The sequence below is a fragment of the Cetorhinus maximus genome, chromosome 15, assembly GCF_964194155.1.
Source record: "Cetorhinus maximus chromosome 15, sCetMax3.hap1.1, whole genome shotgun sequence".
NCBI lineage: Eukaryota > Metazoa > Chordata > Chondrichthyes > Lamniformes > Cetorhinidae > Cetorhinus > Cetorhinus maximus.
Window position 1 is genome coordinate 3,199,201 of NC_135893.1, and position 14,278 is coordinate 3,213,478.

Consider the following 14,278-nt stretch of genomic DNA (forward strand, 5'->3'; position numbering starts at 1 on the left):
GGAGGGGCAGTTTAAGATCTAAAGTTGTTGAATTCAATATTCAGCCCAGAAGGCTGTAAAGTGCCTAGTCGGAAGATGAGGTGCTGTTCCTCCAGTTTGCGTTGGGCTTCACTGGAACAATGCAGCAAGCCAAGGACAGACATGTGGGCAAGAGAACAGGGTGGAGTGTTAAAATGGCAAGCGACAGGGAGGTTTGGGTCTTTCTTGCGGACAGACCGCAGGTGTTCTGCAAAGTGGTCGCCCAGTTTGCGTTTGGTCTCTCCAATGTAGAGGAGACCGCATATAACATTGTTTTTTCCTGCCCGCTACCGCAATTAATGCAAATCTGGGACGATTCCTCTCTAGGTTTCTTTGTTCTGTTATATCTCAGTTTCCCTATATCCCAAATTCAACTAATTCTTTGAGCTGTGCTGCATGTACACATTTTGTCCCTTCTCATTATATGCCAACCATCCCATCATGCTCTATGTTTATGCTAAGCCATTTAGCCCGTCATGGTACACTATTCTACACCCCATGCAGTGTTCATAGAGTTGAACACATGCTCCATGGTTGACTGCATTGCTGCAATAGATCTGAAATGAGGGGAAAGGGACAAATGTTAGCAATTAGTCGCAAGAGAAAATAGTAGCAGATGACTGGCAGCTCTAAGGAATACCAGGTTGTCATGCAGTGTGTATGAGGGAGAGTTCAGTGCCAAGAGAAAAGAGGAGGAAGATGGCCAAACATTCTTCGTGGTATATCCTCCGGCCTCACCATCTGCTTCTTACTCTCTTTCTATCCAGAATGTTTATGGTGGTCTCCACCACTGGCATGACGCTTTTCTAGATGGCACCTCTACTGTGGTTCATGTCAGGTTGTCCTGCAAGAAGGGTAGGTGTGTTATTCCTTCAAACAAGAGCAGGAACTGTTTCTGGCTGGGGTGGAGATCACCTCAGATGATAGGTATTGCATGGAATTATCAGGGTCAGGGTAACCTGGACTAATTTTAATCTCCTGAAGGAGGAGGAGAGGAATTTCCCAAATTTTTTTACTCCAAATTGGCCTGCGTTTGTAATCTGCTTTGCATCTCTCACAGACGGTGGGTTAGCAGTGAATGTATATATAATGATGTAGTTCCCCTGCTATGGTAATATTGATATAATTCAAGCTGAGGTTACCCTTGGACAAGCCTGATCCCTGTGTGAAACCCAGCTTGATAGGTCCTAACTTTTATTTTGTTTGTTTAGATATGTGTAGAGTAGCTACTAAACAGAGGCATAGGAGTCAGCTGATGAACTTTTAACAAAAGAATAGAACATTTATTCAACAAGAAAAGATGAACTATATTACAATATCCCTTCACCCACAACTATACCTTTACAGATGTATACAGATTTGTAAGGATAACACAAGTTACAAAAGCTATCTTATACTCTAACGTACACAGTAAATACCCAGTGCTTGTAAACCTATGGCACCTTGTGGTCAGACACACCACACTCTGAAACCAAGTGACATATGCCACATCAAACTGATGCGATGGATCTTTCCTCAACCCCCAAGACACTTGTCACACCACAAGCCAACCAGTCTCACTGAACCCCGTCTTTCACACGAGGGTTTCCAATCTCCACTCTCCAGGACCTTGCCTTGGAATCTTCTCCCAAACCAACATTTTCTCTGAGACACCTTCCACAAGGGTTCACCTCCAGGGTTTCGAACTCTTGTTCTGATGTTCCTCTTCCCTGGGTCACCGCATACATTCAAGTTGTCTTCCATGCACTCTCTCTCACCAACTCAGCGTACACCACTACTTCACATGCCCATAGCAAAGAGTTACAGATCTTCATTTGTTTCTTTGAACCTTGTTGCCTCTTGCAAGCTGTTCTCACTTTAAATCTGAAGCTTGGATCCTCTCTCTCTGCCCCTCACTCTTAACTCCACTTAACAGGACCTTTCCCCAGGTTCCTGTCCTTCTTTTAACTAGAAGGTCTTCTTTGGACTTTATCTTCTTCCACTCCCCTGGACTTTTGGGTTTTTTCTTAGCTTCGGACATGCTATCTGTCCCCTTCTAGGTGCTTCTGCTTCACATTTACCTTCAAACCAACTGAACTCAAACAGCTTCCAAAACAAACTGCTGTCTTTCTTCTTTTGTCTGTGGGAGGAACCTGCCTATCTGCCTCCCCTGTTGTTAGGCAACAGCACTGTTCTTCCTACTCTTGTGTGTTTACTTTCACTTTATAGGGGTCATAAACACCTTAGAGATGCAATCAGCCTTTTAAAGTGAAACTAAAACTCCACTTGACCTTTCTTAACACACAGACACAGAAATACAAATCAAACTTAAAATTTAAAGCTAAAACTCATTCCTAACACCCACAAATAAAAGTATAATTTACTTAAACTATCTCTATTTCCTAACAATATTGAAAGATCTTTTTATCTTATGTTTTGCCTCTGCAGTTGTATTTTTTTCCTTCTTTGTCTTTCTGATCATCTATTAATATATTTTTGCATGATCTTATATCCATATTTGTGAACCTCTTCTCCTTTCTCCCTATAGCATTTGTTTAGCTTGTTTTTCCTTTTTATTTCATCTTTGTTTGTTTGTGAAACCATTTAGAGTCACACTTGTTCAGTCTCAGCTTGCCAATCTTGGGCATGTACTTAGCTTGCATGGCCACTGTTGTTTTTTTTAAAAGGTGTTCCATTTCTATATACTGAACAGTTCTTGAGTATCCTCCCTCAATCCATTAGTCTTAAATCTACCCTCTTCCTATTGAATTTAGCCCTTTTAAAATGATAAACCTTGCTCCTGGTCTTAGGTTTAATTGTGTCCCAGTTCATGTTAACATTGATGATTCTGTGGTCACTGCACCCTGTAGTTGCCTTTTTATTGGGATATGAATTTGAGTTGCTATCTGGACAGGTTTGACAGCCAGGGCCAGCTGTTAGGGAATGAAAACTAGGGGCTGGTTTAAAAATGTGACCTACTGTGGTGTATTTAACAGAACTGGGTCAGGTCAGTATGAATGGCTACTCCTGAATCCATACCATGCTACAGTCTTGTGGTTGTTTAATAGCAGAAACATTAATGATATGGTAAAAGCATCCTAATTGCACTAAAGCTCACCTCTTATGCATGTTTGGACCAAATTTTTTGAGATGAATTATAACTGTGGCAGCTCCAGCTGTCACCTGGCAATAGCTTTAACATTACTGCTCTCAATACAAATCTAATATCGATAAATTGACAGCCTCCTATAAAGTAATACATGAAAACTATAAATTCACTATCTTTGCCATTACTTTAAATCATTGCGCGTTTCTACTTTACTGAAATGTTTTTGTTTTAGATCACAGCGGATGAAATTTGTCCATTTACTTCTATCAAGTTGCCAATCATCTTTGTGCCTTTAATCGCTGGTGAAGTACTCTCAAATTTTGAGATAACGTTTTCTGATCCAACATCCGAAAATGTAAGTCTTGTATTCTGGTCAGTTGATTGTATATGTATCTTTTGGAATAATGGACAAACCATAAAATTTGGAATGATGGTTCAGTTGGTGGGATGCATGCCTCTGAGTCAGAAAATAGTGCATTCAAGTTTCTGCATGAGCTCGAGCCTATAGGACAGGATTTTCCTCACTGGCCTCAGGACCCAATGTCAGGGCCAAATGGGGGTCAGAAGCCTGCACTGTCGGGGGGGAGGGGTGGGGGGAAACAGTCACCCACTGTGATTTTTCCTGAATCGGCCAACTAGTGACCAAAGGGCAAGCTCATCATCCAGTTAAAGTTGGTGGGAAGGTTCTCGAAGCTGGAGGGCCTATGAGACGCCTTCCAGTTCAGAAGAAGCAGCAGGTTGCTTTTTCAGGTAAGTAAGGGGGAGGGCGTCTCCATTTTGATGCGCCCGCTCTCCAACTTTGTGAAGTTTTAAATAAAAAATTAGACTGAACAGCCATTGTGGAAGGGCAACCAATCCACAGGGCAGCCTGTGGCTCCAGTTGAAGCCAGGCAGGCACGGAGGGCTTCAAAGCCTTCCTGGAGTATCCCCCCCCCCCACAACCCCGGCCACCCACCCTGCTGCAAAAAGGCAAGATTTACATGCATCTGCCAATCTACGGGCATATTTATCAATAGTTAGTCTGTAATTATACTAATTCCACAAGGATTAACCTAACAGTGGCTTTAAACAGACATGCCAGAAAAACATGGCTTCATTTTATCTGCTAAATATAACAGCATGGCATAAGAAGTTAGTTGATACACAGGGGAAGTTTTTTTTTTATCATTAGCTGTCCTGGTACACTACACTGGCAATATATATTGGAAAATCACATATACGTGTTACAAAGTATTCCCTCCATCATGGGCATTGGCCCCTGACTTTCCAATATATGTTCCTGCTGAAAATTTATCCCATCTAATTTATATTTACAGAGATGAGGTGATTTTTTTTACTCTCAGAGAGTTGTGAGTCTCTGGAACCCCCTTCCTCAAAAGGTAGTGGAAGCAGAGCCTTTGAATATTCTTAAGGCAGAGGTAGATAGATTCTTGATGAACAAAGGGATGAAAGATTTTCGGGGGTAGACGGGAAGTTACATTCAGATCAGTCATGACCTTATTGAATGGTGGAGCAAGCTCCGAGGGACCGAGTGGCCTAATCCTGCTCCTAATTCATATGTTCGTATATATTTTGCTGTGCTCCTGCATGCTCTTGCAAACAAAACCTTTGTACTAAAAATATACTATTAGCATGTATAAGTATTCAGAAGTACTAATATTTGAACTATACCTCAGGATACCCCCTTAAGAAATTTAGGGGGTAAATTTCTTTAGGGCTTTTCCCACAGGACTTCTGTAATCTTGGAGGAAGTTCAATGAAAAGTCATGACAGAGGAATCGATTCTCCCGAGGAATTTCATCCCCTCAGCCCAGAAAATCATTGCCTAATAACTAAAGCTAAAGCAATCACCAGACTGTCCTCTGCATTGTTGCCTCTGTTATGAACTTCAAGGCTTTTTTTTAGTCTTTCATGAGATGTGGGCATTGTCGGCATTTGTTGCCCATCTCTAATTGCCCTTGAGAAAGCAGTGGTGAGCTGCCAGTCCATGTGGTGTAGGTACACCCACAGTGTTGTTAGGGAGGGAGTTCCAAGATTTTGACCCAGTGATAATGAAGAAACAGTGATATATTTCCAAGTCAGGGTGGTGTGTGGCTTGGAGGACAATTGGCAGGTGGTGGTGTTCCCATCTATCTGCTGCCCTTGTCCTTCTAGGTGGTTGCAGGTTTAGAAGGTATTGTCGAAAGAACTTTGGTGCATGGCTGCAGTGCATCTTGTATGTGCTACCCAGTGCTGCCATTGTGCATTGGTGGTGGAGGGAGTGAATGTTTAACATGGTGGATGGGGAGCTGATCAAGCAGGCTGGTTTGCCCTAGATAATGTTGAGCTTCTTGAGGGTTATTGGAGCTGCACTCATCCAGGCAAATGGAGAGTATTCTGTCACACCCCTGATTTGTAGATGGTGAACAGGCTTTGGGGAGTCAGGAGGTGAGGTACTCGCCCCAGGATCCCCAGCCTCTGACTTGCTCTTGCAGCTACAGTATTTATATAGCTGGCCCCATTTAGTTTCTGGTCAATGGTAACTCCCAAGATGTTGATGGTCAGGGATTCTTATTGAAACACATAAGATCCTGAGGGAAATTGACAGGGTGGATGTTAAGGGGATAGGCGGGATTTTCTGCACCCGTCTGCCGCCGTGATCTTCTGGTGCTGCCGCAAGTCTGCCTCTCCCGTGATGGGACTGGAAAATCCCAGCCTATGTTTCCCCTTGTGGGAGAGACTAGAACTAGGGGTTCAGTTTAAAAATAAGGGGTCTTCCATTTAAGATGGAAATAAGGAGAAATTCTTTCTCTCAGAGGGTCATTGGTCTGTGGAATTCTGTTCCTCAGAACAATTGAGGCTGGGCCATTGAATATTTTTAAGGCTGAGTTAGATTCTTGATCGACAAGGGAGTCGAAGGCTTTGGGCATAGACAGGAAAGTGGAGTTGAGGCCACAGTCAGATTAGCCATGATCTTATCAAATGGCAGAGTGGGTCAAGGAGTCAAATGGCCTACACCTGTTCCGAATTTGTATGTTTGTATATGTCCATATGACTCAGCAATAGTAATGCCATTGAATGTCAAGAGAAGATTGTTGGATTCTGTCTTGTGGGAGATGGTCACTGCCTGGCACTTGTGAAATCACTTTAGTCAAGCGAATAGCGTAGGGCAGAATTCTCCGGTTGGTGAGCAGGGGTGGAGCCAGCTCGCCGACAAGTAAAATGACGCGTGGTGATGTCGGGTTGGTGTCCCGACGTCACCATGAATCATTTAGGTGGGATGAGGTTTCATGAAGTGTTTTAAAAGTCAACAAAAATTTTAAAAATAATTCTTTCACATGTCCCAGTTCATGTGACAGTGTCACATAAGGGGGCATGTTTTAAAAGTTGTTATTTCCCTCTATTTAAATTTACACATGTCAAACTGATCTCCCTGAGGCACCTCTGTGCCTCGGAGATCTCTGCGCTCTTTCGTGTGTATGTGCGAAAGAGTGCAGGGAACGACTCAGGGAATTCCCCCCCTGCACAGAGAGTGCTCAGCGCTTCCAGACGAGCGTCACCCTGGATGGGCCTGAATTGGCTCATCCACGTAAAATGGCAGCACGTCCCCAATTGGGGACACCGATCGGGTTCACGCCCGCCCCTGCCTACCCCCGCACAACCCCCCCGACAGGGGGAAAATTCAGCCCATAATCACAGAAATCAACCAGCCTGCACGTTAAAAAATTCTACAAAGAGAAAATAATTAACTTTGTTCAATCAGATTGTTTAATTTATTACTTTGTGCACAGAAAGTTTGATCAGTGGTAATTTTAAAATAGAGATAAAGACTGTGTTCAGAAAATTATTACATTAACAAGCTGCCATTGAATAATTCTATTAGACAGCACAGTTAAAAAAACATAAAGCAGCTCTTGTATGGAACAGTTCACTTCTTGTGGATTGTAGGTCAGGTACTTACTACTGCATTAAACAAAAATCATTCAACTTCTCTTAATGAAATATGTTCAGAATAAATGCTGTTCTCATTTAAGTTGAAATCAAGATTTTAACTTTAGGACTGTTCTGTAGTAGGAGAAATGTAAGGCATTTACGTGTATTGAGTGTGCTTCAGCTTCTCCCATTTTACTTGGGGTCACCATAATGCTGGTTGATCACCCTTCTCCATCTCCTCCTGTCAGCACCCATTCCACTTTCAGTCCCACTGAGTTTAAGTCTCTCGCCACCACACCTTTCCATCTGGTCTTACATCATTGTTTTCTCCTTCCTGGCTATCCCAACTCCATCATCTGTCTCACCACATGTCCTCTCACTTCACCATAGATGACTATACCATTTCAATCTCTTCTCAGCTACTTTCTTCTATGCTGCCACAACCTCCACTGACCCCCTGATGTATAGTTTATGTTATAAAGTATACAAGGTTCAAATGTCTTTAACTCACATTAGGGAGAAAAACCAACAGCAGACTAAAATAAATATTGGATACATTGAGGAGTTGGATTTCTATGGTGCTCTCTGAATGCTACTGAGAAGTTGATTAATGGCACCATTGCTCAATTCTTTTATATAATTGATAACATTGGCTTGAGGGTCTCTCACTCCTGTTTTTGCTATCAGATTCTGGGCATCCATTGATCACATAACCAGTACTTTTATAACCCCAGTTTTAATCAGAAGGTTCCAGGAATCTGTTGTGCTGTTTCTATCATGCAAACCTCCTTTACAAACCACTCAGCTTTGTGGGATTTCCCTCTATCTTGTATATTGGTAAGTTGAAGAGTCACACCCTTTGCTGATGCTGTTCCATTCGATGCACAAGATGTATAAGGGTCACCAGTCATCCTCTGATTGTCCCAGAGAGAGGATATATAAGAAAATGGCTTTTAAAAATATTTGAATATTTATAAAACAATTTTTTTTTCTGACTTGAGATTGAATTGTTCTGTTTCTTTTCTGTTGCAAAGCAATAATGTTCTTGGAATTGTAGCAATTTTTAAATTAAACATAGCAGGTTATGCAGGTTAGCCCTGATAATTTATTTATTTCCACTCTTAAAAATAGATATCCATTCAGGCTCAAGCAAAGGCCATTGAAACACCAGTCTGGTTATCAAATCCTAATATCGACTTGAAAATCTGCATGTATGACCGGCTTTACCAAGATTCCATTTGTGCTCACAGTAGGTAAGCTGATAAGAAGAGAATGACCCTTTGTGGTGGAGTGGATTTGATGTCAAGAGATTGGAGGTGTAATACAAATAGTGAGTCCACGAGGGATAACAGCGCACAAGTATTTCTCATTTAGTTATAACCGACCCATTTCAAAGAACAATGACTTGTGACGGTCAGTTTAAGCTCTGTGGCTTTCCTAAGAACATTACATGAATACAGTAGGATTCAATTTGTCTTTTTCCTCCCATGTTGCTTATGCTTTCCTTAGCATTACGCTTACTTGCCCTGATTCTTAGAAAACAACATTTCAAACAAAGAAATAACAATTGGATTTGGTTTTTTCAAGATCCTATGTCTCGTAATTTATTAATTTTACTTTGCCGACAAAAGCCCAGATGAGAATTATGAAGCACTATGCAGACTTATCCTTAAGGATGCTGTATTGTCAGTGTTTATTCTATTCTGTACGTATACAATATTACAGCGTGTAACTACTACGTTCCACAATACATCGGATGCAGTTTATAAAATGTTATTGAAAAGAGACATGCTGTCGAAGCTTTTCATCTTGCATTCGTCAGGACAGAATTGCCAGAATACCAAATCTTAAAGGGAACAACAATTTACACTGCATGTGAAGAGGCTGATGATTAGTTGGCACGTGGACTCTGATTGGTAGAGGCATTGCCTTGGAAAATGCACTAGGGAACAGTGTAACTGCCAAGCTTTAGGCAAGAAAACTCTGATTGGTCTAGGTGTTGCCATCGGGATGAGCCAGGGAAGGGCTGTCCCTCAGGTTTTTGTTTAGTTGAAAAAGGCGCAATCCGTGGACACGTTCTTGCTATTTGCAAAGCACAGAGCCCTGCGTGTGAATATATGTGGCTTCTACCATGTGTAAGCAAGCCATTTGCTCACCATGCAAGCTTGATGCTGAAATAGGGTACATCAAAGCTATTCTGCAGGATAATGGCTACCTCGATCAGATCATTGCTCACTCTATATTGCGTAAACTCATGAATGGGCCTAAGGTTGCCATTTTCAGTCCTGAAAAGTGCCCGGTCTACCTCAGATTATCCTGGAAGCGTAACGTTTCTCAAAAATTTGAGCAACAGGTGAAGCTAGCCATTTCACGCTGCTACTACAAGGTAGCAGCATGAGTGGTATTCTCCACTAACAGGATGCTGCCGTCAAGCCAAAAAGACGTTCTGCTATCACACAAATGAGTAATGTGGTATATGAATTTCAGTGCCAATGTGATGCAGGTATGTAGGCCACACATCCCAACCACTGGTGGATCACATCAAACAGTACATCCCTTCAGCTGTTCACAATAGGCAAAGTATTGACTGTACTCACCCAGACCATGCTTGTAAAATTCAGAACATAGCATCCAACAATAGATGTGATTCCATGCTTGGACAATGTTCACTAAACAATCTCAATTGTGCTAAGAGTTACACTAACAACCAATTTAAGATTATCAGTTGGGCTCACAGTGTGGCTCACTAATGCATGCTAGAAGCCACATATATTCACACACAGGGTCCTGTCATACAAGCATACGAATTAGGAGCAGGAGTAGGCCACTCGAGCCTGATCTGATTTTAACCTCAACTGCACATTCCTGCCTACTCTCAGTAACCTTTCACCCCCTTGCTTCTCAAGAATCTATCTACCTCTGCCTCAAAAATATTCAAAGATTTTGCCTTCACCGCCTTTTGAGGAAGAGAGTTCCAAAGATTCGTGACCCTCTGAAAGAAAAAAATTCTCCTCATCTCTGTCTTAAATGGGCAATCTCTTTATTTTTAAACAGTGACCAGAGGAAACATCCTTTCCACATCCACCCTGTCAAGTCCCTTCAGAATCTTATATGTTTCAATCAAGTCACCTCTTCCTCATCTAAACTTCCTTTGTAGAAAGAAAGAACATGTCCACGCCTTGCACCTTTTTTAACTAAACAAAAGCTTGGGGTACAGCCATTCCCTGGTTCATTACATATGGCAATGCCTTGACCAATCAGAGTCAACTTGCCTGGTTTGAATTTAAATACAAGAGTTACATATTTGGTCCATGTTAAGTTATTAATAATACACTCTGTTGTCTCTCATTACAGTATCTATAATTTGCCTACTGGCAGTCTGCTACTTTTTGGAAGTATTTATACCTTATTTTATGCTGTTATTTAAGCCATTCCTCTTTGCTTCCTGCCAGGTCCTTTCTAGTGATTGATGTAATGTTCCATCATGTTTGCCTCTTGTTTTGTGTATTTTGGGGGCATCCTCTCCAACCAGAAATGGCCTTGTAAGCCTCCATTACAGATGTCTCCAGGACTGGTATATATTCATAAGGAAACATGGTACTTTTTTTGTTGGTTTTTATATTGTATTTGCACAGTTCACAATTGGATTAACAGACCGTACTTCATTTAGTAGTACATAGTAATTGAATGGTTTGTCAGCTGCCAGAGAAGCAGTGAAGGATGATTATTACAGAGATATCATAACTGTCTGCTATTGTTTCCTTATGCCTAACAAAACTGCATCCTCAGGAAACGCACGCTATTAACCATGATTTCCCACCCACAATCTCATTAGCGGCCCCTTAATCTTTGCATTAATCATGTTTTTCTTCTATTTTTCCAAAAAAAGTACAATGTCAACTCCTTTGTGATTATTCCACATAGTTCAAGATAGGCATATTGTAAACTAGATTAATTAAACATTATTCTTATTTACCACTTCAAAAAGAAGCTCAGAAAATGGCAGTTTTCCCCTTTCATGAAATGTACAGGATTGGAAAAAAATTGCTGATTTTAAAAACAAAGCCTTGCTCAGAAATTCTAGTCAAAAATTTTCAGGAATGTATCTAGAACAGAGTGGAACATCAACCCCCCACTTTGGCGGGGTTGGGAATATAAAGCAAGATTTTCCTTTTTGGATCAGGACCCTGACATCAGGGACAAATGCTGGTCCTAACCTGCGCCATGTCGGGACCAGTAACCTAACATTGATTTTTGCAGAATTAGTCAATAAGTGGCCAGAGGGCTCACTGTCGAATTAAAGTTGGCAAATGGGCTCCCAAGACTGGAGGGCCAATAAGAGGCCCTCCAGCAATAACACCTCGGCAAGCCCACCGTCTAAATTAGGAGCTGCCAATGACTGTGGCAGAAGAGAGAGGGTGCCTCATTACAGAGGCACTACCTGAAGATCAGGTGAAAAATTTAATTTTAAAAAAGGTCACAGCTGCCTGGCCGTGATCGTAGAGGGACAACCTTCACTGGATGGACAGTGGCCACATCTGTGGCAGTACCGCCATGACAGGTGCAGGTTGAGGGTCCCCAGTGGGATGAAATATGGCCATCCACCTCCCTCCAGGATGCTGCCTTGTTTAACTGAAAATCCCAGTTGGCGCAGGAGCGGGGCCTTAATAGGCCCCTTCATTACCTCAATTAGCTACCCACTGCTTGTGAATTGTGAAATTATGCCCCTGCTCGAATTAGTTCATGCCCCATCGGTCTCCAAAAATCCTGTCCATGAGGCTGTATTGGGCCCAGGCACAGGACTGAACTGACCTTAAAAGCTTAACAATACTGTCACTTTCATTGGAGACCAGCTTCTGGGATTGATTGCTTTTGGCAACCTTTTATAAATGTTAAATGCCCTCCAACATCCTTAACAATCCTGGATGCTGTGGCTAGACTATTACTTGCATCCATTGTTACTAGGGCACAAATTACAGGAACTGAGTTATAAGACATGTTATCTTCATTTGAATGGCATCAAAAGTGGCGGGCATTTGGTGTAACCAAGTGCTGTGCGATATTCTGCCCCTGTCTGCATGCATTACCTTGCTTTTGCAGCCCCACAGCTGTCAATTTTGGATCTTCAGTCTCTAGTATTCCCCTCATTGTTTTTATTTCCTTTAGATTTGCCCATTTATATTTTTCTTCCAAATTTTCTTCAAGAAGCAAATTTAAGACTCCTAAATCATTGTACTTAAGTAATTTAATGTTGCAGAATTTGCTAACCCTGAAGCATCACTTCTATTAAATCATGCGGGAGTTAAACTGCAATATTTCATCTAATATGAAACATCTGGAGTAGGCAGTTACAACTCATTCTCATTACAGTAAGGGTGTGCAGCAAGCTTTTCTAAAATGGGTCATGGACGCCTGTGGTTAAAGCATCCACTTCATATCCATTCATGTTTCCCTTTAATTTCTAATCATTAAGGACATTATAAAATTAGCATTATCCATTTTAGGATTTTTGTAACCTCATGTCATGCCATGTCAGCTATTTCTATCAAAATGCACTGTAACGTATAAAATAAAGGCTATGATGGCAATCATTGCCTAGTTTTTGTGAAGAAATTTAAGTACTCTTATGCCATTCCTAATTTCTGTGTTTGAGTGTGTATGTGTTTCATCTTAAGGAAAGCATGCTTTTGCTACCTCTCAACCTTAGGAAAAACAATCTAATGAAACCTGTATAAAATGCAATAACAGGAGATATAGTTTATTCAAAATTGGTGAAAGCCAATGAACGTACGACAGTTTCAAATAGTTTTGTAGTTCTGCTTAATAATGATCAGAATCCATGACCTGTTTAAACACGTAAGTGGGGGGGAGTTTTCCTTGGGCAATAATGGAAAATGGGCAACAGATATTCAACAACATGTTTACTCAGCTCAATTTTCTTTTCCATTGTGAATAAGTATTCGCCACAAATAACAATACACTCCAATTGAACCTCTGTCCTATCTTCCAAGAACCAATTTCAGCTACGCAAATGGAAACCATGCAATAATTACAAAACATGTAACAATATATGAAAAGAGTGTTGTTCAGTCTGTCTTTCTCTGCTCCTTTCCACACATAAACATTCTCTATCCTGTGCTGTTGCCATGATTTTAGAGACTCTGACCAATCAAACTTATTTATTTACTTCAACTGTCTGCCATACTGCATTTCCCTTTTTCGTTCTGACCCATCAGTCAACAGAGACTGAAATCTTTAGAAATCCAGTGACCTTCGAACCTCCTGTGATCCCAAATTCAAAACTAGGGGCTGGATTTTAGTGGAGTCAGGAAGACTCTGTGGACCTTTAAAAATGGTGGGCTGGACCCACATGAAGAAGTCCCACCACCATTTCTGACGCATCCAATTTTTGCCAGTAGGGGAAGAGGGGTGGTGTGTAATTCAACAGGAAGATTGATTCTGGACCTCGTGAAGTCTCATTGTATCAGGTCAAACATGGACAAAGAAACCTCCTGCTGGTTACCACCTAACGTTCCCCACTTAGCCGATGAATCAATCAATACTCCTTCATGTTGAACACCATGTAGAGGAAGCACTGAGGGTGGCAAAGGCACAGAATATACCCTGGGTGGGGGACTTCAAATGTCCATCACCGTGAGTGGCTCGGTAGCGCCACTACTGGCTGAGCTGGTTGAGTACTAAATGGCATAGCTGCTAGACTGAGTCTATGGCAGGTGGTGAGGGAACCAACAAGAAGGAAAAACCTACTTGACCTCGTCCTCACCAAACTACCTGTCACAGATGCATTTGTCCATAACAGTATTGGTAGGAGTGATCATCACACAATCCTTGTGGGGACAAAGTCCCACCGCCACATTGAGGATATCTTCCATTGTGTTGTGTGGCACAACCACCATGCTAAATGGGATAGATTTTGAACAGATCTAGCAACTCAAAACCAGGCATGAGGTGCTGTGAGCCATCAGCAGTAGCAGAACTGGATGCAACCACAATCTGTGACCTCATGGCTTGGCATATACCAACTCTGCCATTACCATCAAGCCGGGGGATCAATCCTGGTTCAGTAAAGAGTGCAGGAGGGCATGCCAGAAGCAGAAGCAGGGATACCTAAAAATGAGGTGTGAACCTGGTGAAGCTACAACACAGGACTACATGTGTGCCAAACAGCAGAAGCAGCATGTGAGAGACAGAACTAAACGATTCCACAACCAACAGATCAGATCTAAGCTCTGCAGTCCT

General features: G+C 41.8%; 1 protein-coding gene across 1 annotated transcript in view; it reads left to right on the forward strand.

Moving 5' to 3' along the window:
* The window catches only part of cfap74 (cilia and flagella associated protein 74), a 240,871-nt gene that overhangs the window by 144,818 nt on the left and 81,775 nt on the right, over nt 1-14,278 (forward strand). The window contains exons 20-21 of the mRNA XM_078557686.1: nt 3,339-3,461; nt 8,150-8,271. Of these exons, the coding sequence (XP_078413812.1) occupies nt 3,339-3,461; nt 8,150-8,271 (245 nt within the window). The remainder of the gene's footprint in view (nt 1-3,338; nt 3,462-8,149; nt 8,272-14,278) is intronic.